Source organism: Elephas maximus, chromosome 3 (assembly GCF_024166365.1).
Source record: "Elephas maximus indicus isolate mEleMax1 chromosome 3, mEleMax1 primary haplotype, whole genome shotgun sequence".
NCBI lineage: Eukaryota > Metazoa > Chordata > Mammalia > Proboscidea > Elephantidae > Elephas > Elephas maximus.
In genome coordinates, this window is record NC_064821.1 from 65,854,140 (window position 1) to 65,879,412 (window position 25,273).

The 25,273-nt window shown below is 44.2% G+C and overlaps 1 protein-coding gene across 2 annotated transcripts in view; it reads right to left on the reverse strand.

Moving 5' to 3' along the window:
- The window catches only part of RHCE (Rh blood group CcEe antigens), a 48,941-nt gene extending 34,117 nt beyond the window's left edge, over positions 1–14,824 (reverse strand). For both annotated transcript variants that reach the window (XR_007516565.1, XM_049878303.1), the window contains exons 1-3: positions 14,680–14,824; positions 5,421–5,607; positions 968–1,118 (exon numbers count right to left, since the gene is read on the reverse strand). Coding sequence is in view for 1 of the 2 variants with exons in the window: in XM_049878303.1 (XP_049734260.1) it covers positions 968–1,118; positions 5,421–5,607; positions 14,680–14,824 (483 nt within the window). In the remaining variant the exon portion in view is untranslated. The remainder of the gene's footprint in view (positions 1–967; positions 1,119–5,420; positions 5,608–14,679) is intronic.
- Positions 14,825–25,273: the final 10,449 nt, after the last annotated feature.

The window sequence follows — 25,273 nt, forward strand, 5'->3', positions numbered from 1 at the left end:
TAGAACTGGGATGCAAATCCCAGTCTTTGACTCCAAGTCCAGTGTTCTTTCTCCTAAACCATGCTGGGGCTCTGGGCTCTGACCTGGGTTCTTCTACCACCTTGCTGTGTGATTTGGGCAATCCCTTTCCCTCTCTGGGGATCAGCTTTCTCCCCTGTGAGATGAGGATGTCAACCATGTGATCACTCAGTGTCAGGGCCAGGGAAGGGGAGCTGGGAAGGTCATTTGGCCTAGTCTCACCTTCATAGGGAATCCTTGTATAGTAGGAAGGATTAATGTACTTGGCTGCTAACTGAAAGGTTGGCAGTTTGAGTCCACCCAGTAGCATCTTGGAAGAAAGGCCTGGAGATCCACATGCAAAAAATTAGCCACTGAAAACCCTATGGAGTCACTGAACAATTTGTGTTGATATTGTTGAATGGGAACCTAAACTGATGTATAAACCTTCACTGAAAACACAGTAACATATTAGGAAAAAAAAAGAAAACCATATGGTGCACAGTTCTATTCTGACACACATAGGGTCTCCATAAATTGGAATCTACTTGACAGTGGCTGGTTACTGGTTTTCACTCTCACAAGTGGCTCTAAACTTAAGACTTGACAATTTCTCCTAATGAGATCACACGTACAGTTACTGACGCACTGACTAGCTTGAAAGAAGACAGTGGTCAGACAACTAGGTAGCTCTGATGCCTTTAGGGCCATGGGAGTTAATTATCTTTTTATACATTTCATAATTATCTTGTGAATAGCACAATTCTATATTATCGTGTCTTGAATGTTAAGAGCATCATTTTGCTGTGTTTAAACATTTTGCATAGACTACATTTTATAACCTCATTTGGGACTGTTTTAATTTTTTTTACAATCCCAGAAGCTGCCCAAAATGGAGGTGGTGGCCCCCTCCTCTCCCCCTCCTCACCCTTCCTCCTAAGGTCCCCCCCTCCATGGCGCCATGACTTACACTGAAGACTTTTTTGCTGGTCATATTCACGACACTGAAGGCCGTCACCTCCACCAGTGCCATCATCATCAGCTGCACCAAGTTGGTCTTCCCCAGGACAGCACTTGCTGAGATCAGCACAGACATGGCACTCATGGTGGCCACCTGAATACTGGTGGAGAGAGAGAGACAAGGTGACGAAGAAGGAAGGATGTCTTCTCATTCGTTCATTCAACAAACATTTGTTGAATCCCTACTCTGTGCATGGCACTGCTCCAGGCACTGGGGACACATTAGGAGATTTCCACCCACGTGGGGGCTGATACTGCAGTCTGGAGTTTCTTTCGTTCCCTTCCCCATCAGGGTGGCAGCTACACTCTGAGTAATTGATCTGAACACATTCACACTGAAGATTCACTGAGCTTCTCATACAAGGTGTCAGGGTGAGTTAAGGAAGGTGATCGTTCACGCAGAGCCCGCTCTGAGATCTAGCAATGGGGACTCTGCCACGGATTCTTCTCTTTTGCTGTCATCACTCACAGGTGCTCAATAGAGGGCGCTCTTCACCTGCTGGCCTACCCACCATTTAGTCCCTGCCAGCCTCATCTGTGGCCATTGTGTCTCCTCTCCCTATCCACGGTGGTGAAAGGAGGCTGAGCTTTTTCCGTGTGAGTAGCTATTTATATAACCTCCCTGAACCTGTTTCTCCATCTGTAAAATAAGTATGACCATAATACTTATAATAGTACTTATCTCATGGCGGTGGTGTGGAAATTAGAAGAAACATTGGTACATGTATATCTAGCATCATGACTGGCACAAAGAACTAACTCATGAACTATTTATGAATAAACACTGGTATTACTACTACTATTACCTAAATACTTCCTGGGTGGTTCAAATAGTTAAGCACTTAGCTCCTAACTGAAAGGTTGGCAGTTTGAACCCACTCAGAGACATCTCAGAAGAAAGGCCTGGCGATCTGCTTCTGAAAGGTCACAACTATGAAAACCCTATGTATTGCAATTCTACTCTACAACACATGGGGTCATCATAAGTTGGAATTAACTCGATGACAACTGGGACTGGTATTACTGAGTCCTTCCTTCCCTGACAAATGAGCATATTCAGCCTAGGGGATCAGGAGGAGAAAACAATTTCGTCTTCAAGGTGCTTATGATCCAGCTGGAGAGACAAGGCTGACACGCCACAAACCTGTCAGCTAAGGGTATCCATGAATGATAGCAGCTTGCTAGGGGGGTTCGCTGGAGGGAGAGAGTGATGTGGACTGGACTCATGGTCGGGGGGCTTCCTGGGGGAGGTGGCACAGAATCGGACAATCCATGGTGATTAAACCAACCCACTCTCCCCTGGGGCACCTTCCTCTGAGGCCCCCTACTCCCCCTGGGAAAATGAGGATTCTTCAACCACCACTACAACAATGGGGATTTATTGAGCATCATGTATAACAGGCTTGTACCTACATCGCTTATTTAAATGTTAACCCTCTAAGGGACCCTCTGTAAAACAGTGCCAGGGGTTCCTTTCAGTACCCCTGTTTTACAGAAGAGCGCATTGAGACTAGAAGGGATTGCTTTCTTGGCAATGGCCACACAGCTAGTTGATGGCAAACAGGAAGCTCAAGCCCAGTTGACCTGGATCCAGAGCTGAAGACTCCCCAGTGTTTGCTACCGAAGCAAATGTCCTGCTCAGAGCTCAGGGACTTCAGAGGGAAGGACAGAGGAGGGCGAAGGACAGCTGAAGGGGTCTTACAAGGACCAGGAATTATTTAGAGCAAGGGGCCACTCAATGCTTCATCATGGCTCGAAGTGTTATGCCTGTCCAGTGAGCACTCATTTACTTGAAAAGGTACCATTGGAAAGGGCGTGTGCCAGTGGTGGCATTTGAGACCTCAGGGGCCAGGAGGGGAGATGTTGAGACAGTGAACCACGGTGGTTAGGAGTGCAGTCTCAGGGCCAGACTGCCTGGGCTAGAATCCTGACTCAGCTGCTTCTTGGTTGCGTGTCCTTGGGCAAATTACTTAGCCACTCTGTGCCTCGATGTCCTTGTCTACAAGGAGGAGACAACATCTATGGAGCTGTTGTGAGGGTGAAATGAGTTAGTCTACATAAAGAACAATAAGAAGGTTGGTTACTGCTATTATCTTCTGAAGGGAGCCCTCTTGGACCTTTCAAAATACAGCGTTTAAAAAAAAAAATCACACCATTGAGTGGTTCCTTTTATTTTCCTTTTTGTTCCAAGAACCATTTACTAAGTCATTAAAAACAAAGGAGGACAAAGATGAATAAGACAGGGCTCTGCCCTGAAGGAACTGACTGTCCCTGACTCAAGGCAGAACCAATTCAGTGCCAAGTCAGGCGGCACAAGAGTGGTGTGGCCCTGTCCCCGGAGGCAGGCCTGGACACCGCCCATCAACCCCACCCTGGCAGGAACCCAGTCAGGAAGGAGCCCATTGTTCAGTCTATGAAGCCAGTCCCAGAGGGAGTCACAGCCGGGAGGATCCCAGTGATCAGAGACAGGGTCAGGGGAGCTGACTTGGGCTTGAAAGGCCCTTTTTTGGTCGTGTTGAATTAAGAGCAAACAGGTGGGGACTTCAGGAGGGGACAGTCAGATGGGAAGCAGCTTGAGACACCCTTGCCTGTTAAGACTACTGGAGTCTCTGGGTATTGCGAATGGTGAAATGCTCAACTGCTAACCAAAAGGTTGACAGTTTGAACCCATGCAGAGGTGCCTCAGAAGAAAGGCCTGATGATCTAGTTCTGGAAGGTCACAGCCACTGAAAACCCTAGGGAGCGGAGTTCCACTCTGACACACGTGGGGTCCCCATGAGTCTGAAGTGACTCAACAAGTCCTTTGGTTTGGTTTATTGAGACGACTAAGTCTTCTGGTTCTTCAGCAGGAGGTTGAAGGCTTATGTGACCTTCCTTCTGAGCCAGGGTGGCAGGAACGCCCAGCTAGGCTATCACCATGGTCAGAATTCCCCCAGAGCTGATGCTCTTTGTCACTTCCTCGGGGTTACTCAAGTTATCCCGTCCCCCTGGGTATAGCCCTGAAATCTTTAGAAAGAAAAAGTGTGGAGCGTTTATTTTCAGGGACTTAGGGAAACTGGCTAGAATGTGTTTAGCATCACAACCCTGGAGTGGGCAGGGAAGGCTGCAGGGTAGGTAAAAGCTCAGAAGCCATTTCCAACACTTAGCTGGGTGACCCTAGGTAAGTGCCTTACTGTCTCTGAGCCTCCGTTTCTTACCTGTTTACCAGGTTATGCCCCTACCTGGGTATATGTTTGTAAAGTGCCTGGCTCATGGAGAGACGTTCAGCAGCAGGGCCCAGAGGTTGGCAGGGTCTCAGAGGAGAGCGTGGGGTGACCTTGAGAAGGGACAGGGTCCCTAAAATGCCAAAGATGGGATTTACTATCATCTGAGCAGATTCAGAGATTCAGAGTTGGATAAAACCAAGAAAACAATTTTTAAGGAAAAATTTTACTGAGCTTTGCAACCCTGGTGGTGTAGTGGTTAAGAGCTATAGCTGCTAACCAAAAGGTCGGCAGTTCGAATCTACCAGGCGCTCCTTGGAAACTCTATGGGGCAGTTCTACTCTGTCCTATTGGGTCGCTATGAGTCAGAATTGACTCGATGGCAATGGGTGTGGTTTTGGTTTTTTCTTTTAAGTGCTGGTGCCTTTTAAAAAAAGTGCAACTTGATGGATTTTTATACATATCCCTCCAGAAGCCCTGGTGCCATAGTGGTTAAGAGTTTGGCTGCTAACCCAAAGGTCAGCAGTTTGAATCCACTGGGTGCTCCTTGGAAACTCTATGGGGCAGTTCCACTCTGTCCTATAGGGTCACTATGAGTCGGAACGGACTCCAAGGCAATGGGTTTGTGTTTGGTGTAACCACTGCTAGGTTAAGATAGAGAATATTTACTGTATCCCATAAGGTTCCTTTGCGTACCTTTCTCGTCAATAACTACCCCCTTCCCCAGGTGACCACTATTCTGACTTCTAGCACCAGGAGTTAGTATAAATGCATATAAATGGATCAGAGTGAATTTAAAGAAAGTAAAGGAATGGATATTTCTTCTTTTCAAGAGACTCTCTCTCTGGGTGTGACATTTCTATTTCTTTTTATCTAATCTTGCTCTCTTGATTTTTCCATGAACCTGTATTGATTGTGTAACTTTACGAAATCATAATCGATAAAAAAGAAAGGAAGAATTCAGGGAGAGCTGTAGGTTGGGCCCCCAGTGAGGCCACAGAAGTAGGGTTGCCAGATAAAATACAGGATGCCCAGTCAAATTTGAATTTCAGATTAACAACAAATACTTTTTTAGTATAAGTAAGTCCCAAATAATGTATGGCATTGGTGCTAGAAGGAGAGGGGGACATCCCAACTCTTCTAGAACCCACCCTCTCAGGCCTCACATCCTCAAGAACCCAAAAGCTGCCATCTGGTTACCTGGACAGTTCGATGACTATCTCACCGTTGTAATCATCCTTCAGGAAGCCGTTCAGCAGGACTGCCCATTGCACCCCAACAGCCAGAATGAAGAGGTCGAAGGCTATACTGCTCCAGCTGTGTTTGGGAAAAGACGAGGCAAGGAAGCCCAAGCCAAGGGCCGCCATGATGGTAACATCCTGGAAGACTGCACAGGGAGAAGTCGAGAAGGAGGAGGAGGAGGAGGAAACAGACAGGATGGAAGGTTATGTGAAATTAGAGTTTTTACATGTCCTTGGTCAAGTGACTTCACCTCTTTGAGCCTCAGTTTCCTCATCTGAATAATGAAGGTGATAATATACGCATACCTGCAAGGTTGAGGAAACCTTGGTGTAGTGGTTAAGAGCTATGGCTGCTAACCGAAAGGTCTGCAGTTCGAATCCACTAGCGCTCCTTGGAAACTCTATGGGACAGTTCTCTTCTGTCCTGTAGGGTCACTATGAGTCGGAATGGACTCGATGGCAATGGGTTTGGTTTTTTTGGTTTCACAGGGTTGAGGTAAAGATGAAACGAGCTAATGCTGGTTAATGAATTAAGGCAAGGTCTGGCCCACAGTGAGTGCTCAGTAAATGTAGCAATTGTTCTTATTTTTAAATGTAGTGACGTCATCTAGGGTAAAAGAGCCCTGGTGGCGTAATGATTAAGTGCTCGAATATTAACCGAAGGTTGGTGGTAAGAACCCACCCAGAGGCTCCAGGGTAGAAAGACCTGGCAACATGCTCTCATACAGATTAAAAAAACAAAAAACAAACCCACTGCCCTTAGGTTGCTTCTGACTCAAGATTACGGCCTGGAAAACCCTATGGGGCAGTTCTATTTTGTCACATGGGGTCACTATGAGTCAGAATTGACTAGACAGCACCTGACAAAGAATTGGGACCAGTGCTTGGCACATAACTGACACTTAGTAAAAGTAAGTATGGTTGTTATTATTGATCAGGTTCAACTCCCCAATCATAAAAAATCATACACATGAGAAAATAAAACCAGAGAAGCCAAGTGACTTGGCACAGGCCACACAGGGAGGAGGGAGCAGAGGCAGGCCCATAGCCTCTACGGGCAAGAACCAAAGTATCTTCATAGAAAATGGCTCTCTCCCTTTGCCACTTGCTGTGAGGGACCAGGTGGGCCAGTAGAAAGCACAGGGCCCTTTGGGTGGCCCTTACATTTCCTGGCTTCAGAATCTGAGCAGGGGCTGCTGCGGCAGGTGAGTGGAAGCACGGTAAGAGGCTTACCTTGTGCAGGGAGGGCCCAGCAAGGAAAAGGGTGGAGGTTTTGACTGAATTAATTCCAGTTTTAAAAAATGGGGTTGAGAACTAGACAGGCCTGGATTTAAATCAGGGTTCTGACACTTTCTATATGTGTGGTCTTGATCTAGTTATTCAACCTCTGTGAGCTTTTTAGTAACAGCCTACATTTGTTAAGTGTTTACCATGTGCCAGCACGGTTTTAATGGTTTTATACAGACTATCTCATTTAGCTCTCACAACAACCCTTTGAGGTGGTGCTGTTAGTATCACCATTTTACAGGCATGAAAACCAAGGTGCAGAGAAGTTAAGTAACCTGCCCAGGCTAGTAAAACCGTGATTTAAACCTAGACAGTCTGTTCTGGAGGCTGTGCCTTTACCCACCATGCTATCTGCCCCTCTTAGTTTTCTTGTCTGTTAAATAGGAAAAATAATTCTCTTAGAGGCTTGCCAGAATCAAATGGTGTAATGCATGTAATTGCTCAGAATAGTAAATAAACACCAGCTATTTTCGCACATGTATAAATGCCTGGGGAAAGGTCTTTAAGTCTTCTTTTTTTTTCCCTTCAGTGGATATTGTCCCTGGGTTTGGGAGGTTTTTTATTTTCTTTATATTTTCAATGCTTACATTTTCTATAATCAGCATGCAGAAAAGCATGTTAAAAAAGAAAAAATCATGGGCTTTAGTTCAGACAGTTATTTTTTATATGAAAATTTGGTAGATATTTATTTTATGTATTCATATAAGAGTTAAATTTTTGTTAGAATGCATCTCTTTTTTTTTTTCTTCGTTGTGGTAAATATGTAGGCAACAAAATATTTGCCGTTTCAACCATCTTCACGGGTACAGTTCAGTGATATTATATATGTTTATCATCTTTAACCATCATCATTAACCATTCCCAAATTTTTCCATCACCCTTACCAGAAGCTCAGTGTCCCCTGAGCGCCGGCAGACAGTTCTGTTTTGATCCCAGCTCTATCATTTCCCATTAGGTTGAACCATATTAAATTGCCAACACTTGACCGTTTTGACATATAACAATGGCAATTCCTATGTTTCATCCTCATAGCTGTGTGGCCTTGTAGGTTGCTTACTTTTCCCATTGGCTAAATAAGGACAATTATACCCACTTCGAAGGGTGTGTGAGAGCTGAAGGAAATAATAGTTTGTTCACATGCTTGGTACAGTGCCTGGCACCTGGAGAACGCTCAGTAAATGGTAGCTATTCATCATCATTGCCATGATGGCAATCACAGCAGCGAGAACTCACTTGCCACTGGCCTCCAGTCCTGGTTCTGATAAAGATGAGGAAGCTCTCTTTACTGGAATTCTCCAAAGTCTCAGAAACCTCCTTAGATCTCAGAGTCCATTTCAATTTACTTTCATTAAAAAATAGGCATCCCTAAAGCCTGGCACACAGGGTTTGGGTGGGTGTTGATGTTACCAAATCAATCTGACAGTTGCTCTAGGATGTAGAAGGCCCCTGAGACCTCTATGAGCCTAGGGATTTAAGGAGTGGGCTTAAGGAGATCAACTACTTGCACCCTCTCCACTTACATGGAGAAGGGAAGAAGGGGGGTACAGAGAATGTTTTGGTCTCCTGCTTGCATTCTTTTAAGAATGGGGTTGGGGATAGGTGGACAGGGCACATTTGTATAAGGGTTTCTCTTGGGATGGCTCAAATTCCTTCAGGAGTGAAGCAGGAAACTATGTATGTGAAGGGTCAATGTCTATTTGGGAGTGATGAGGCCTGTGGCTAATTGCAGACTGCACCCCCCACCAAGTGCTTTAGATATTCATATTCAATCTTTTATTAAACACTGTGCTGTTGAATAAAATATGTCTGCCATTTTGTAGCCACACTATCCACATAGGGTCTAGACTTACTGAAGAGTTCATGTATAGGGAGGCCCCTTGATGGTACCCTTCACTTCCCTCCAATTTTACTGAAGGGAATCAGAGAGAACCAGTGACTTCCTTAAGGCCACACAGCATGTCAGTGGCAGAGCCAAGCTCTGAACTCCTGGTACAGGGCTTTACTGACAGGCCGGGCTGTCTCTCACTCTTGTTCTCTCTGAGGGACCTTAGGCAAGTCCTTAGCCCTCTCTGGGCCTCAGTTTCCCCATCCGTAACACCTGGGAGTTGCACTTGATACTCTAAGGCCCTTATAGCCCTGGCATATTCTGCAGAGGGAATTAGTGAGAAGGCAGGGAGAGGAGGGCACCAGGATAGGGCAGAAGTGGGCCCTGAGGATCCAGAAGTCAGAGAATCAAGGGCAAAGGCTTCATCAGGCACAGCGGCCACCCTGCTTCCAGGTACAAGAGCTTGAGGCCTCCATCCTGGAGGTTCTAACTGTCCCCAAGGGAAGAGCCATGCTTCGGCCAGCAGGATGAAATTAGAGCATCAGTTAACTAGAAGCTGTTGACAGAGCCCACTACTCACAAACTGGTTAAAAAATAACATTCGATTTCAGGACCTTTTGCCTCACCCCTGTATCCTCTTCCTCTCATTTCTTCTCTCAGTCTTCTGGCGTTCTAGGCCCACAGCCACCCCTCCGCATCTCACCACCTGGCCCCTACTTCAGGGCTGGTTCCCAGATCAGGGTGTCCCATTAGTGTCAGCCTCCACCTCTTGGAGTCTGCTCTGCACCCCACGTCTGATAAGCTAGTGGGCTATAAGGTGTTTGGGATGATAAGGAATGGGTGTGCTACTGAGAGTTTTACTGTCTAAGGCCTTCAAGAGAAGTTTGTGAAGGCCCATGACTTGGAGACAAAAAGTCTAACCTTAGAGTCCACCAGTATGAAATGAGGCAATAATTAACCACCATTGTAATGGCAGTCCTTCCCATATGTTACTTTCTGCATCCCAGGCACTGTGCTAAGCGCCTTACAGCGTTAACCAACAACAACCTCATATGGTAAAAAAAAAACTCTCGTGCCATTGAGTTGATTGCAGCTCATAGCAACCCTATAGGACAGAATAGAGCTGCCCCATAGGGTTTCCAAGGAGCGCCTGGTGGATTCGAACTGCCGACCGTCTGGCTAGCAGGCGAACTCTTAACCACTATGCCACCAGGGTTTCCTCTCATACTATTTATTATTCTCACTTTACACAAGGGAGAGGGAGGCACAGGGAGGTGCCATAATTAGCCCAGGTCACACAGCTAGTTTATGGTGGTGGGAAGATTTGAACCCTGACCTTATGGGTTTAACCACTACAGCATCCTACTGCTCCATATAGCACATACAGTCTAATGGTTAAGAGTGGGGGCATCTGAGGTAGATGGTCAGGGTTCAGAGTCTGGCTCCACCTCTGTGTCCCAAATTCCTAATTGGTAGAATGGGAAGAAGCAATGGCACGTGCTTGGAGGATGGCTGTGAGTACTGAGCTCACTAGGCCAGTGTCAGGGCACAGTGAGTGTTAGTAACTATTATCCCGTGCCTGCCCTTATTAGCTGTGTGAACTTAGGCAGGACCATTCCCTCTCTGGGCCGTCTACTTGTAAACAGTCCATTTGTATAATTTTAGTGCCAGCCTTCTGAGTCCATCCACATGGACAGCTGCCTCCTCCAGCCTGGATGCCATGTGATTATGGCTCTGTGCTCCCACTCACCACTGCCCTTCTCTCTGGCCTGCAGATACCTCAACACCAACAGCTTCTGGTTCTCAGGCTCTGGGCTTGACCTTCTCACCAGGGACTAATAAGAATTCTGCAGCCCCAGGCTGGAGTCATGTATTGAGCCCCACTCTGCCTCACTGTCTCCACAGCTTCCAACTCTTACCCTCCACTCACACAGCAGCCTGGGAAGAGAATAAGAGACTTTCCAAAGAGACCCCCTCAAGGTTGAAATGTGGAAGGTGCCAGGGTTGGGGGCATTTACATGTCACTGGGAAAGCCCCTCTTGCCTTTAATTGCCCTTCTCCCTGCCTCTGAGGAGTAGAGGGGCACTGGGTGGTATCTACAGCAATAGATAACTGAAACACCCTGTTTCCCCTAAGCATTTCACAGGCATCTCAACCTCAAGCCCAGAATGAATATATGTATCATTGTTCACTTACCCTCCCCCCTCAACCTGCCCGTTCTCTTGTGTCTCCCATCTCAGCAATAGCCACAGGGCCCAGGTGGTTCCCCAATTTAGCAGTCCTAGGGCAGGTTCTGTGTGGTAAATTTTTACAGTAATGGCCCCCAGTGAATCATGCCTTCTGGTATAGACCCCTTCCCACCTGGGTTTGGCCTTGTGATTTTCTTTGGGACATTAGTTAACATGGTATAAGCAGAGGCTTGACAAGACCCTGCACATTGGGCCTTGCCTTCTCTTAATGCTGGGGACTTTTCTGATGCCATGTGAAGAAGTCTGGGCTAGCCTGATGGAATCCCATGGGCTAGCTGCCAACCAGCACCAACTGCCAAACATGTGAATGAGGCATCTAAGACCATTCCATCCCCAATGAATCTCCAGCTGCAGATGTATGAGGGGCCTAGGTGAAACCAACAGAAGAACCGCCTAGCCGAGCCCAGCCCAAGTTACTGAACCACAGAATCGTGATCATAAGCAAATTAAATGGTTGCTGTTTTAAGCCACTAAGTTTTGGGGTGGCTCGTTATGCAGCAATAGATAACTGAAACACCCGGCTTCCACTAAGCATTTCACAGGTGCCTCAACCTCAAGCCCAGAATGAATGTATATATCATTGTTCACTTACCCCCCCCACCAACCTGCCCCTTCTCTTGTGTCTCCCATTTCAGCAATAGCCACCTCACCAAATCACACATCTGAAGCTGTCCTCAATTTCTCCTTCTTTTTCACCAAGTACAGCTAATTTGAGCTCCTAAATATTTCTTGAACTGCCTTCTTGCTTCTCCTCCACTGCCCCTGCCTGTTTGGCCTGATTGCAGGTCAGCCAGACCAGTGGTCATCAGAGAGGGAACACATCTCAGAAGATGCTTATGACAATCCACAGGGGGTTCTGGAAGAAAGTATGAGCCCAAGTCTAGTTTTATTTATTTTCACCTAAAATAAATAAATAAGAAATTAGAGCTAAATAGTAATAAAGGCTATTATTCCTTATCAGGATTTATATGTTAATTCTTTTAAATCATTTCAATCATTTATGAAATAAGTACTATTATCATCTCACGGAGGTTGAAACTGGGACAGAGAGAAGTAGAGTAATTTGCCCAAGGTCTCACTGCTAATAAGAGAAAGAAGCAACATTTGAATCAGACAGTCTAGCCCGCAGTCCTAAAACTTTAGCTGCATCAGAACCACCTGCAGGGTTTGTTAAAACACAGGTTGCTGGGCCCCATTCTCAGAGTTTCTGAATCAGTGGGTCTGGACTGGGGCCCGAGAATCTGTATTCTCTACTAAATTCCCAGGAGATTCTGAGGCTGTTCATAGCGGACCACACTTTGAGAATCACTGATCTAGGCTATTCTGCTTATAAAGGTGTTTGGTGAAGTTTGCAACTCTGCAAGTGTCAATATTCAGACTGACCCTGGAGCCTTCTCCCACTTGCTCAAGTTACCAGACAGCCTCGAGTCTCCTAGCTTTGGAAAGTGTCCTGAGGGAGTGCAGGGCCACCAGGAAGTGGCTGACAGGTGCTTCTCCATATTCATCATATTGCAACTAATGGCAGTTAATTTTTTCAACTCATTAATATAGAAAATTTCAAACACACACAAAAGCAGAGAGAATAGCATGGTGAAATCTCATAGCCTTCTCCCAGCTCTGACGACCATAACCTGGGGCCAATCTTGTTTTTATTATCCTTCACCCCTTTTTTCTGGGATTTTCTGGCATAAAGCAAATCCCAGACATCATGCCACTTCAGATCGCTCTCTAACAGATAGGTCCTTTAGGACCCCACACAAAATTAATAACAATTCTTGTATATCATATAATACTCACTCTACGTTTAGATTTACCTGATAGTCTTAAAAATCCCTTTTTAGAAATGGCTGGTTTGAGTAATTTATTGGATTAGATAAGGTGGACTGACAGATTAAGTTACCTAGTTTTAATTAAACTCACCTTCACAAAATGGACCGATGACTTAACTCCTGCCAAACACACACACACACACACACACACACACACACACACACACAGAGTCCTGACAACAATGGCTTTTGCTGTGCTCTCCCTCTGGAGGGCTTTCTTTTTTCACCTGGTTAAGTCAGGTTTTTTTTAACTCCTACTAAGCCTTCAAGGCCCAGTTGGGCAGTCATCTCCCTCCAGAAGCCTCCCCTGATCCCACCATCTCCCCCCGCCCTCCCCTCCCCTCCCTGGTTGTGAGCACTCCTGTGTATTTCCATACAAAGAGTCTGAGGGCATTTTACACTTAGAGCAGCGAACAGTAGGGGTGAAGAGCACAAGACCTGGAGCCAGTCGACAGGGTTGGAATAGTGACTTCTACCCTTACTGGTTATACTGCCTTGAACAGGTGAGTCGGCCCCACGGTAAAGCCTAATGGTTAAGTCCTTGGAAACTAAAGCAGGTTGCCTAAATTTAAATCTGCTGTGCTATTGTTAGCTGAGTGACTGTGGGCAGATTATTTCACTTCCGTGTGCCTAGTTTCCTCATCTGAAAAACAGAGATCATAACACTACCTAGCTCATGGGGTTGTTGTGAGGATTCAATGCAAAGCATTTAGAACAGTGTCTGGTACATAGTAGACCAGTCACCATGGAATTGACTCCTGCTCATGGCAACCCCATGTGTGTCAGAATAGAACTGTGCTCCGTAACATTTTAAGTGGCTGATTTATTAGATCACCAGGCCTTTCTTCTGAGGTACCTCCGGGTGGGCTTGAACAGCCAACCTTTCGGTTAGCAGCTGAGCGTATTAACTGTTTGCCCCACCCAGGGACTCTGGTATGTAGTAAGTGCTCAGTAAATGTCAGCTCTACTCAGTCCATGTCTGACTCCTGCACTGAATGTTAATACATGGTTGAATGAATGAAGGCACTGAATTATATTGTATTGGATTGAAAAGACTTAAACTGAAATGAATTAAAACTGTGCCCAGGGCTTGCTTGTCTAGCACTGAGGGCCCCTTTCTGGTCCAGTCCATTAAGTGGGATAGGGGATTCCCACCCTGAGTCATCTTGTTCTACTTTCCCCAGTCGTGGGTCCTGGAGTGCCTTCTGTTTGCTTTCATTTAAATAGTCAGTTAACGTCACTTAGGAACAAGCAAGCACTCAATGGGTTCAAGCTTCAGCTTTGTCTCAGGAATGTTGCTCAAGGAGGTCTGTCCACTTTGGTAAACAATCAGTCAGCCCACTGAGATGCTTGAAAGTCATCTCAGCTTAAAAAAAAAAGGCAAAGCCATACCACTGTGGACATCTGTCTTGTTTACAGTTGTTCTCATCACAGTCTGAAGAATATTTTTAGCTTCATATAAAAGAACAACCATTCTACACCCCCCTCCCTTAAGGCATACCTTATGGCTTCTCCGGAGTTGGAGACAGAATGCGGGCTTCCCAGCCCCTAAGTGAGAAGAAGACTGAGGTGGGAGGCGAGAAGGAGAGGTAGGAGGCGAGAAGGAGAGGTAGGAGGGCAAGACTAAAGAGGGCAGTACAAAAATGAGCAAGAGAGACTGAAAACAAAAAACCCTCACGACGATAGCATGAAAACTCTTGCTGCTAAGGAGAGAGAAGTAGGGGAGAAGCAGGGAAGCAAAAATTATCAAGACAATTTGACAGATGGAATTCTACAACCTAGAAAAGGAGGCCTCTCACTCTGCCCTGACAAATCAAGGGAGGCTTTACGGAAGAGGTGATGCCTGGGCTGCTTCTAAAAAAAGAGCCTACATGGTTGGCTAAATCTTTGCACAATCTATGGAAGAGGATGAGAGAATGCCTTTTCTTGGAGACTTTGTGGAAAGTCATGTCCCCAGGGGACCACAGACCTCCCCTGTCCCTGCCCTTGCTATTTGCCTTCATGACCACTTCCCCTCTGGACCCTCACCTTGATACATATCCATGAGCTGCTGTTTCTCTGAGACAACATCGTAGGTGGTAAAAAAGAAGAAGATGAGAATGAAAGCCATCTCCACCACTAAGGCGCACAGGGGCAGGCAGGTCCGGACAGACACCGGGTACTTAGAGGACATCCTGTGTCTGTATCTGTGTGGGGGCTCCACCAGCACCAGACATCAGTTCTGTCCCCCCACACCCACTTGAGGGAGTAGTGATAAGGGAGACACCCGCTGAAGGCCTTATCTCAGGCTGCAAGGCTGCTCCTGCTGGCCTGTCCATGGCGTTAACACAAGAGCTGAAGGACTATGACAGGGAAGGGGGAGGAAAGGCATTTATTTCAATGTTCATTCATTCATTTAATTGTTCATTCATTCAACAAGTTGTTGTTACATTTCTACTGTAGACCAGGCACTGTGCTCAGTTTAAAAGAGGCCACACTATATATAAAACTTGGACAACTTAACAACAAAAAGACAACCCAATCATAAAATGGGCAAAGAACTTGAATAGACAACTCGCCAAAGAGGACATTGAAATGGACACTAAACCTGTGAAATGATGCTCAGCGTCATTAGCCATCAGAGAGATGTAAATCAAAACCACAACGAGATACCATTACACTCCCACTAGGATAGCTAAGATAAAAAAAAAAAACAGAAAACAACAAATGTTGACAAGGATATGGAGAAATTGGAACCCTTACCCACTGCTCGTGGGAATGCAAAATGGTCGTTGTGAAAAACTGTGGTAGTTCCTCAAAAAACTAAAAATAGAACTATCATACCAAAAACCAAACCAAACCCATTGCTGCTGAGTCAGTTTCAACTCATAGCTACCCAATATGACCCAGCAAATCTACTCCTAGGTATACACCCAAAAGACTTGAAAACAGACTCAAACAGAGAGACTTCTATACCAATGTTCACTGCAGCTCTATTCGCAACAGCCAAAAGGTAGAAACAACCTAAATACCCATGAACGGATGAGTGGATAAACAAAATGTGGTACATATATACAATGGAATACTACTCAGTCGGTAAAAGAAATGAAGTCTTGATACATGCTACAATATGGATGGTGCTGGAAGACAGTATGCTGAATGAAATAAGTCAATCACTAAAGGATAAATATTGTATGACCTCACTTATGTAAAAAGACAAGAAAAGACAAATGTATAGAGAACAAAGATTATTAGTGATTACCAGGGAAAAAAGGAGGGGGAAAGGTGGGGTGTTGACGGTGATAGAAGGGTAGAGTTGCACAGTTGATTAACGTAATTGCTGTCAATAAGTTGTACACCTGTAAAAAGTTGAACTGGCAAAAGTTGTGTGATAGATATATTTACAACAATGACAAAAAATAAAGAAAGCAATAGTAACTGCTGAGGATGGTTATGTAAGCAAAAACCTCGTGGGATTTGGTTCCTTGGTTTGGAGGTTTAAGGTCATGGTTTCATGGGGCATCCCAGTTAATTGGCTTAATAACTTCTTCAGTGCCTCTGTTCTACCTCCTAGTTCGATTCGCAGTGCTCGGGGTCTTAAAAGTTTGCAAACAACCATCCATGGCAAAACAATAGGTCTCTATTCACCTCGAGCAACAGAGGAAGAAGGAGAGCCAAGAATAGGAGGAGGATATGGAACGTGTGCCTAATTGCCTCGATGAACAACTGCCTCCTTTGCCATGACACCAGAAGCACTGGATGGTGGCTGACTACCATTACCGAACATTTTGATCAAAGATTCCATAGAAGAGTCCTGATCAAAAGGGGGAGAATACAAACTCGAATTTCAAATTCTCATGGACTCCAGACTTCCTAGAGCCATGAAGGTTGAATGAACCCTGAAACTATTGACCTGATATAATCTTTAAACCTTAAACCAAAAATATCTCCTGAAGTATTCTTGAAACGCAACAATAGTTTAGCTTGACTAGTAAAAAATGTCTGCTGCCTTGAAAAAAAAAAAAATTGAGCATTACGCTATTTTAAGAGTTATCTATACGGGATCAAAGTGACAACAGCAACTCGAAAGATTAGATAGGAACTTTAGGGGGCAGTGAATTTAAGTTAACAGGTGAGGAACAATTCAGAAAAGGAGGGTGAGAATGATTACACGACTCAAAAGAGTGTAATAATGTCACCGAACGGTACATGTACAAACTGTTGAATCAGTGTATATTTTGTTGTGTATATTCTCAAGAACAACAACAACAAAAGAAATAAAATTACATGGAAAAAGACACACACACATACAAACGCCAGCACACAACCACAATAATCCTTCTTTACTCATTACTTCAGTTTATCCTCACCATATCCTTGCAAAAAAGGCAGAGAAGGGGTTGGCACTTTTATTTTAAAAAAGGGAAACTGATGCTCAGAGGGGGCTTTGGATTGGCAAAGCTTCTCTTTAAAACCTTACCACATGGCAGACAGGACACCCGGTGAGTCTTTAACAAGAATGAATAAAGGAATGAAAGTCAGAACAGTACTAAGCCCTGGGGAGGATATAGACAGAACCTATGGAGAATGGGCTCCTCAGAGTTACATAGTTGAAATCATTTATTTGAGTTATTTATATCTGGATTTAAATCTACTTGTTTCTAAGCATGTTAAGAGTAGACAAGGGAAGAGAAAGGAGGCTTGGGTTCAGCTCTCATGAAAACCTGGAGAAAGTCCTGTCCAGCCCTAGGCTAAAGTTGCCCCCACCTCTGGTCACCTCCCCACAGAGCAGCCCAGGACTCTTCCTGGGCAGGAGCACTACAGTGCATCTGAGGGAGGCCACCAGCCTGAGTAGTCCATCTCACAGTGGTGGACAGTTTTCTGGAATGGGATTTAGAGAATCTGGGATCTAGTTTTGACCCTGAAAGTAACTCTGCTTATGCCAACATCCATGTGCCTAGCAGAAGGTCTGATAGGTGAAAAGCATCCAGTGAATGTTTACAGAATGAAGGAAAGGAGGAAGGAAGGATGGGAACGAAGGAGGAGGGAAGGAAGGAAGAAAGGAAAAGAAGGAGGGAGAGAGGGAGACAGAGATGGAAAGAGGGAAGAAAGAAGGGAGGAGGAAGGAACTTAAGTTTCCTGGCTTTCTAGACTGGTCTCGGCCATTGGCCACTGAATATAGACTGAACGCGTGGGGGGCCCCCAGAGAATCAAACTAGGCTGGAAGCTACAAGGAGGCAGATCTCAGCCCAACATAAGTGGATGCTTTACTGACCATTACAGGCATCCAACAATGAAATAGGCCACTCATGAGGCAGTGAGCATCCTGTCATTGGAGGAATGCAAGCAGAGGCCGGAGAGTTACTCATAAGAGAGGTCTTGGAAGTGATTCATGTGTGGATCATAGGAATTTTTAATCACCAGTAGAATCTTGTCATTTTGTTTTTAAATGACGAAACTAAGACTCAGAGAGGTCATACTCAAGGTCATACACTCAGGTGGCATCAGCTTTATTTACAGAAGGAAAATTCAAGAATAGCTCGTGTCCGATAGCAGGGTACTGGTTAAGTAAACTACAGAACATGCAATTGCCACTGATGTTATGGTTCTGAAGACATGGGAGGAAAAGACAGAGGAAATGCATTTCAGGTTTATCAAAAGTGGCACAGAGGATATACTATTTGGTGAAAAAATAAAATTAGAGACCAGTATGTATAGTATGTTCCCATTTTTAGAAAATAACAATAACAGTATGCATAGCATGCATAGAAAAAAAATTGGCTGCAAACTGCTAACACCGGTTACTGTTGGTTTAAAACTTTTCCAGAGCTAACATTTATTAAGTGCTTTCCATTGTTTTTTTTTTTTTTTTCCATTGTTAGTTAGGCACTGTTCTAAGCACTTTACATGTATTAATTCAGCTAATGACCCTGTGAGGCGGCTACTAATTAGCCTTATATTATGGATAGAAAACAGAGGCACAAAAAGATTAAGTAACTTGCCCAAGGTCATAGGACTAGTAAGTAGTAGAGCTGGTATTATAATAAACCGGAGCAGTCTGACTTTAGCACTTGGGTGTTTAACCACTTTACACTATTCCAGGTTACTTCTGAGGCTTCTTCCAACTCCAAAAGTCTCAGTATGTAAGATTCTAAGCCCTCTGCTACCCCAACAGCAAACAAAGGAGGGAGAGCCCTGATGCTCAGAGGTCCAACCAAAACCAAACCAAACCCATTGCAGTGAGTTGAGTCAATTCCAACTCATAGCAACCCTATAGGACAGGGTAGAACTGCCCCATAGGGTTTCCAAGGAGCGCCTGGTAGATTCGAATTGCCAACCTTTTGGTTAACAGCCGAACTCTTAACCACTATGCCAGCTGGGTTTCCCCAGAAGGCAAAGGTCTTCATTCCCCTCGAGGTCCCCTGTGCTTTTGATTTCTGGTCTCCCGGCAATCGGCATTTCTCGTAACTGTGTTTCCTTAAAGAGGGACTCGCCTGTGTGGGGGTATGGATGAATGTGACTCCTGCTGCCCTAGGCTCAACATTGTTGTTGTTAGGTGCCGGCAAGTCAGTTCCATAGCCACCCTATGGACAACAGAATGAAACACTGCCTGGTCCTGCGCCATCCCCACAACCATTGCTATGTTCAAGCCCATTGTTGCAGCCACTTGTCAATCCATCTCGTTGAGGGTCTTCCTCTTTTTCGCTGACCCTCTACTTTACCAGCATGATGTCCTTCCAGGAACTGGTCCTCCTGATAACATGTCCAAAGCATGTGAGACGCAGTCTTGCCATCCTTGCTTCCATGAAGGTCTGTAAATCAGGCAGCCAACTCCCCCGGGGGTGTCAGATGTCAGCCAGATGAACACTAAAGATTTTCAGCAATGACCAGCCCCCTCCCCTGACAGTCCTGTTTACCAGCTAGCAAACTCAGTGTGGGTGGCAGCTGGCTCCATGGCACACCAAGCCCTGTGATTCCTGATCCTGCCTCAGTAAGGAAGCAGGAAAGACTGGCTGCTTGATGTGAGGGCTGAGCTCCTTGTGGAACACAGAGCCTTTCAATCTTGAAGGGAGGTGCCCCTTCAGTTGACCTCTCCCAACAGATTATCAAAAGGGAAGTCTTCTCTTTCCCCCTTTGATTCTTACAAAAGGCCCCTATTTTCTTTTTCTTTTTTTAAATTTTATTTATTTGGTTGTTGTTGAGAGTACACACAGCAAAACATGTACCAACTCAACAGTTTCTCCATGTACAATTCGGTGACATTGATTACATTCTTTGAGTTGTGCAACCATTCTCACCCTCCTTTCTGAGTTGTTCCTCCTCCTTTAACGTAAACTCGTTGTCTCCTAAATTTCCTATCTAATTTTTCATGTGCTGTTGTCTCTTTGATCCGTATAGATAGTTTTTAAAAGACCATAATTCTCAAGACAGACATTTTTTTTTTTTTTTTTACTTTTTTAAGCTAACTATCCCCCACATGTCTGTCAGTTTGTCACACTGTGGGGGCTTGTGTTTTGCTGTGATGCTGGAAGATATGTGACTGGTATTTCAGATACCAGCAGGGTCACCCATGGAGGACAGGTTTCAGCTGAGCTTCCAGGCTAAGACAGACTAGGAAGAAGGACCCGGAACTCTACTTCTGAAAAGATTTAGCCAGTAAAAACCTTATGAATAGCAGCGGAACATTGTTTGATATAGTGCTGGAAGATGAGCCCCTCAGGTTGGAAGGCACTCAAAAGATGACTAGGAAAGAGCTACCTACTCAAAGTAGCTTTGACCTCAATGACGTGGATGGAGTCAAGCTTTCGGGACCTTCATTCGTTGATGTGGCACAACTCAAAATGAGAAGAAACAGCTGCAAACAGCCATTAATAATCAGAACATGTATGATGTATAAATCTAGGAAAATTGGAAGTCATCAAAAATGAACTGGAACTCAGAAACATTGATATCCTAGGCATTAGTGAGCTGAAATGGACTGGTATTGGCCATTTTGAATTGGACAATCATATGGTCTACTATCCCAGGAATGACAACTTGAAGAGAAATGGCATTGCATTCATCGTCAAAAAGAACATTTCAAGATCGATCCCGAAGTACAACACTGTCAGTGATAGGATAATATCCATATGCCTACAGGAAGACCAGTTAATACGACTATTATTCAAATTTATGCACCAACCGCTAAGGACAAAGATGAAGAAATTGAAGATTTTTACCAACTTCTGCAGCCTGAAATTGATTGGACATGCAACTAGGATGCATCGATAATTACCGGAGATTGGAATGTGAAAGTTGGAAACAAAGAAGAAGGATTGGTAGTTGGAAAATATGGCCTTGGTGATAGAAACGATGCCAGAGATCACATGATAGAATTTTGCAAGACCAACAACTTCTTCATTGCAAATACCTTTTTCACCAACATAAATGGCGACTATACACACAGACCTCGCCAGATGGAATGCAGAGGAATCAAATTGACTACACCATGTGGGAAGAGACAATGGAAAAGCTCAATATCATCAGTCAGAACAAGGCCAGGGGCTGATTGCAGAACACACCATCAGTTGCAGATATGCAAGTTCAAGTTGAAACTGAAGAAAATTAGAAGAAGTCCAAGGGAGCCAAAGTACAATCTTGAGTATATTCCACCTGAATTTAGAGACCATCTCGAGAATTGATTTGACACATTGAACACTAATGACCAAAGATCAGATAAGTTGTGGAATGACATCAAGGACATCATACATAAAGAAACCAAGACGTCATTAAAAAGACGGGAAAGAAAGAAAAGACCAAAATGGATGTCAGAAGACACTCTGAGGCCTGCTCTTGAACGTAGAGTAGCTAAAGCAAAAAGAAGAAATTATAAAGTTAGAGAACTGAACAGAAGATTTCAAAGGGCAGCTCAAGAAGACAAAGTAAAGTATTACAATGACGTGTGCAAAGACCTGGAGATGGAAAACCAAAAGGGAAGAACACACTTGGCGTTTCTCAAACTGAAAGAACTGAAGAAAAAATTCAAGCCTTGAGTTGCAATAGTGAAGGATTCCATGGGGAAAATATTAAACGACGCAGGAAGCATCAAAAGAAGTTGGAAGGAATACACAGAGTCACTATACCGAAAAGAATTAGTCGATATTCAACCACTTCAAGAGGTGGCATATGCTCAGGAATCGACGGTACTGAAGGAAGAAGTCCAAGATGCTCTGAAGGCATTGGCGAAAAACAAGGCTCCAGGAATTGATGGAATATCAATTAGGAGATGTTTCAACAAACAGATTCAATGCTGGAAACGCTTACTCATCTATGCCAGGAAATTTGGAATATAACTACCTGAACAACCAACTAGATGAGATCCATATATGTGCACATTCCAAAGAAAAGTGATCCAACAGGATGTGGAAATTATCAAACAATATCATTAATATTATATGCAAGTAAAATTTTGCTGAAGATAATTAAAAAATGGTTTCAGTGGTACCATCAACAGGGAACTGCCAGAAATACAAGCCAGATTCAGAAGAGGTTGCAGAACCAGGGATATCATTGCTGATGTCAGATGGATCCTGGCTGAAAGCAGGCGATACCAGAAAGATGTTTATCTGTGTTTTATTGACTATGCAAAAGCATTCGACTGTGTGGACCATAACAAATTATGGACAACATTACGAACAATGGGAATTGCAGAACATTTAATTGTGCTCATGAGGAACCTGCACCTAGATAAAGAGGCAGTCATTCAAACAGAACAAGGGGATACTGTGTGTTTTAAAGTCAGGAAAGGTGTGTGTCAAGGTTGGATCCTTTCACCATACCTATTCAATCTGTATGCTGAGCAAATAATCTGAGAAGCTGGACTATATGAAGAAGAATGGGGCATCAAGACTGCAGGAAGGCTCATTAACAATCTTGCTTCCTGAAAGTGAAGAGGACTTGAAGCACTTACTGATGAAGATCAAAGACTACAGCCTTCAGTATGGGTTCCGCCTCAACATAAAGAAAACAAAAATCCTCACAACTGGACCAATAAGCAAAATCATGATAAATGGAGAAAAGATTGAAGTTGTCAAGGATTTCATTTTACTTGGATCCACAATCAACACCCATGGAAGCAGCAGTCTGGAAATCAAAAGACGCATTGCATTGGGCAAATCTGCTGCAAAAGACCTCCTTAAAGTGTTGAAAAGTAAAGATGTCACCTTCAAGACTAAGGTGTGCCTGACCCAAGCCAAGGTGTTTTCAATCATCTCCTATGCATGTGAAAGCTGGGTGATAAATAAGGAAGACTGAAGAAGAATTGACGTCTTTGAATTGTGGTGTTGGAGAAGAATATTGGATATGCCATGGACTGCCAAAAGAACAAACAAATCTGTCTTGGAAGAAGTACAACCAGAAAGTTCCTTAGAAGCAAGGATGACGAGACTATGTCTTACATACTTTGGACATGTTGTCAGGAAGGATCAGTCCCTGGAGAAGGATACCGTGCTTGGTAAAGTAGACGGTCAGCAAAAAAGAGAAGACCCTCAATGAAACAGATTGAGACAGTGGCTGCAACAATGGGCTTAATCATAACCCTGATCGTGAGGATGGTGCAGGACCACCAGTGTTTCATTCTGTTGTACATAGGGTCACTATGAGTTGGAACCAACTTGATGGCAACAACAACAACAAGCTAACTGTTGTTTGGATTTAAGAAGACTTCAGGGGATATTTTTGGTTTAAGGTTTAAAGATTATCTCAGGGCAATAGTTTCAGGAGTTCGTCTAGCCTCCATGGCTTCAGAAGGTCTGGAGTCCATAAGAATTGGAAATTCTGTTCTGAGTTCTCCCCCTTTTGATGAGAATTTTTCTATCAAAATGTTCAGTAACGGTAACCGGACACCATCCAGTTCTTCTGGTATCATGGCAAAGGAGGCAGTTGTTTATGGAGGCAATTAGCCACACATTCCATATCCTCCTGTTCCTGACTTTCCTTCTTCCTCTGTTGTTCCAAGCAAATAGAGACCAATTATTGTGCCTTGGATGGTTGCTCACAAGCTTTTAAGACTTAGGCACTATGCATTGAACTAGGAGGTAGGATAGAGGCATTACATGTGATATTAGGCCAATTAACTGGGATGTCCCATGAAACCATGACCCTAAACCTCCAAACCAAGGAATCAAGTCCCATGAGGTATTTGGTTGTACGTAATCAACCTCAGCAGCTTTTTTTTTTTGGTCGTTGTTATAAATGTATCTATGACACAATTTTTTAGAATTGTGCTTTATGTGAAAGTTCACAGAGCAAATTAGTTTCTCATTAAACAATTAATATACATACTGTTTTGTGACTTTGGTTGCCAACCCTTCGACCTGTCATCACTCTCGTTTTCTTGACCTTGGGTTCCCCATTTCCATTCGCCCAGCTTTCCGGTCCCCTTCTGCCTTCTCATCCTTGTCCCCGGGCTGATGTGCCCATTTAATCTGGTATGCACGGTTGAGCTAAGCATCATACATGTTTTGCTAATTCAGCTTTTTACAGGTGTACAACTTATTGACAACAATTACATTAATCAGCTATGCAACCCTACCCTTAATCAGTGTGATATTTCCATCACAGCTAACACCCCCTTTTCCACCTCCCTCTCAGGTTATTTGTCTTATTGCTGTTAAGGTAGGTGAAGGCCCCAATTTTCCGACTACAAGTCTGGATAGTCTCTCTTCACATCCTCAAGGCAGGTCTCCTGGTACAAAAAGCACAAGGGATCTAGGGTAGATATGTAATTAAAGAAATCCGGTAAAATGCTAATTGTTGAATTGAGGTAGGAGGTGTATAGTTCTTCACTGTACAATGCTTTCAATTTTTTGTATACCTTTGAAATTTTTCATAATAAATGTTGGAAAAAAAGCACAGGGCACCTGGAGACAAGGGACTTTACGTACTTGCTATTCCCTTTGCCTAAAACACTCTTACTACCAGGTGTCTGCATGCTCCCAACCTCCCTCCTCAGGTCTTTGCTCAACTGTCCCCTTCTCAAGGAAGTTTTCCCTGACTTCTTGTTGTGTGCCATCGCATCAATTTCGACTCATAACCACCCTACAGGACACAGCAGAACTGCCCCACCGGGTTTCCTAGGCTGTAATCTTTACAGGAATAGACTACCAGGTCTTTTCTCCCACAGGCCCATTGGTTGGTTTGAACAATTGACCTTTCAGTTATCAGCTCAGAGTCTAACTGTTGCACCACCGGGCCTCCTTCTGGCCCCTTCTCACGAAAGTTTTCCCTGACTGCCCTGTTTAAAAGGGTAGCACCGCACCAGCCCTTTCTCTCTTTTAGTTTTTTTCATAGTACTTATCAGCATCCGACACCGCACATATTTTTACTAATGTAGTTGTGTATTGTCTATCTTCCTCTACAAGAACCTAGGAGGGAGTAAAGGAGATAGTGCCCATAAAGTATTACATGAATAGAAAATGCTCCATAAATGTTAGTGAACTTGAGAGCAGGGAATTTCGAATGTTTTGGTCACTCTTGTATGCTCAATGCCTAGTGATCAATCCATAATAGGTGCTTAATAAATGTTTGTTAAATGTTACCAGCTGCCATTACTGGAATGCCAAGCATTGGACCAAGCATTTTGCATACTCTATTTCATTTAATC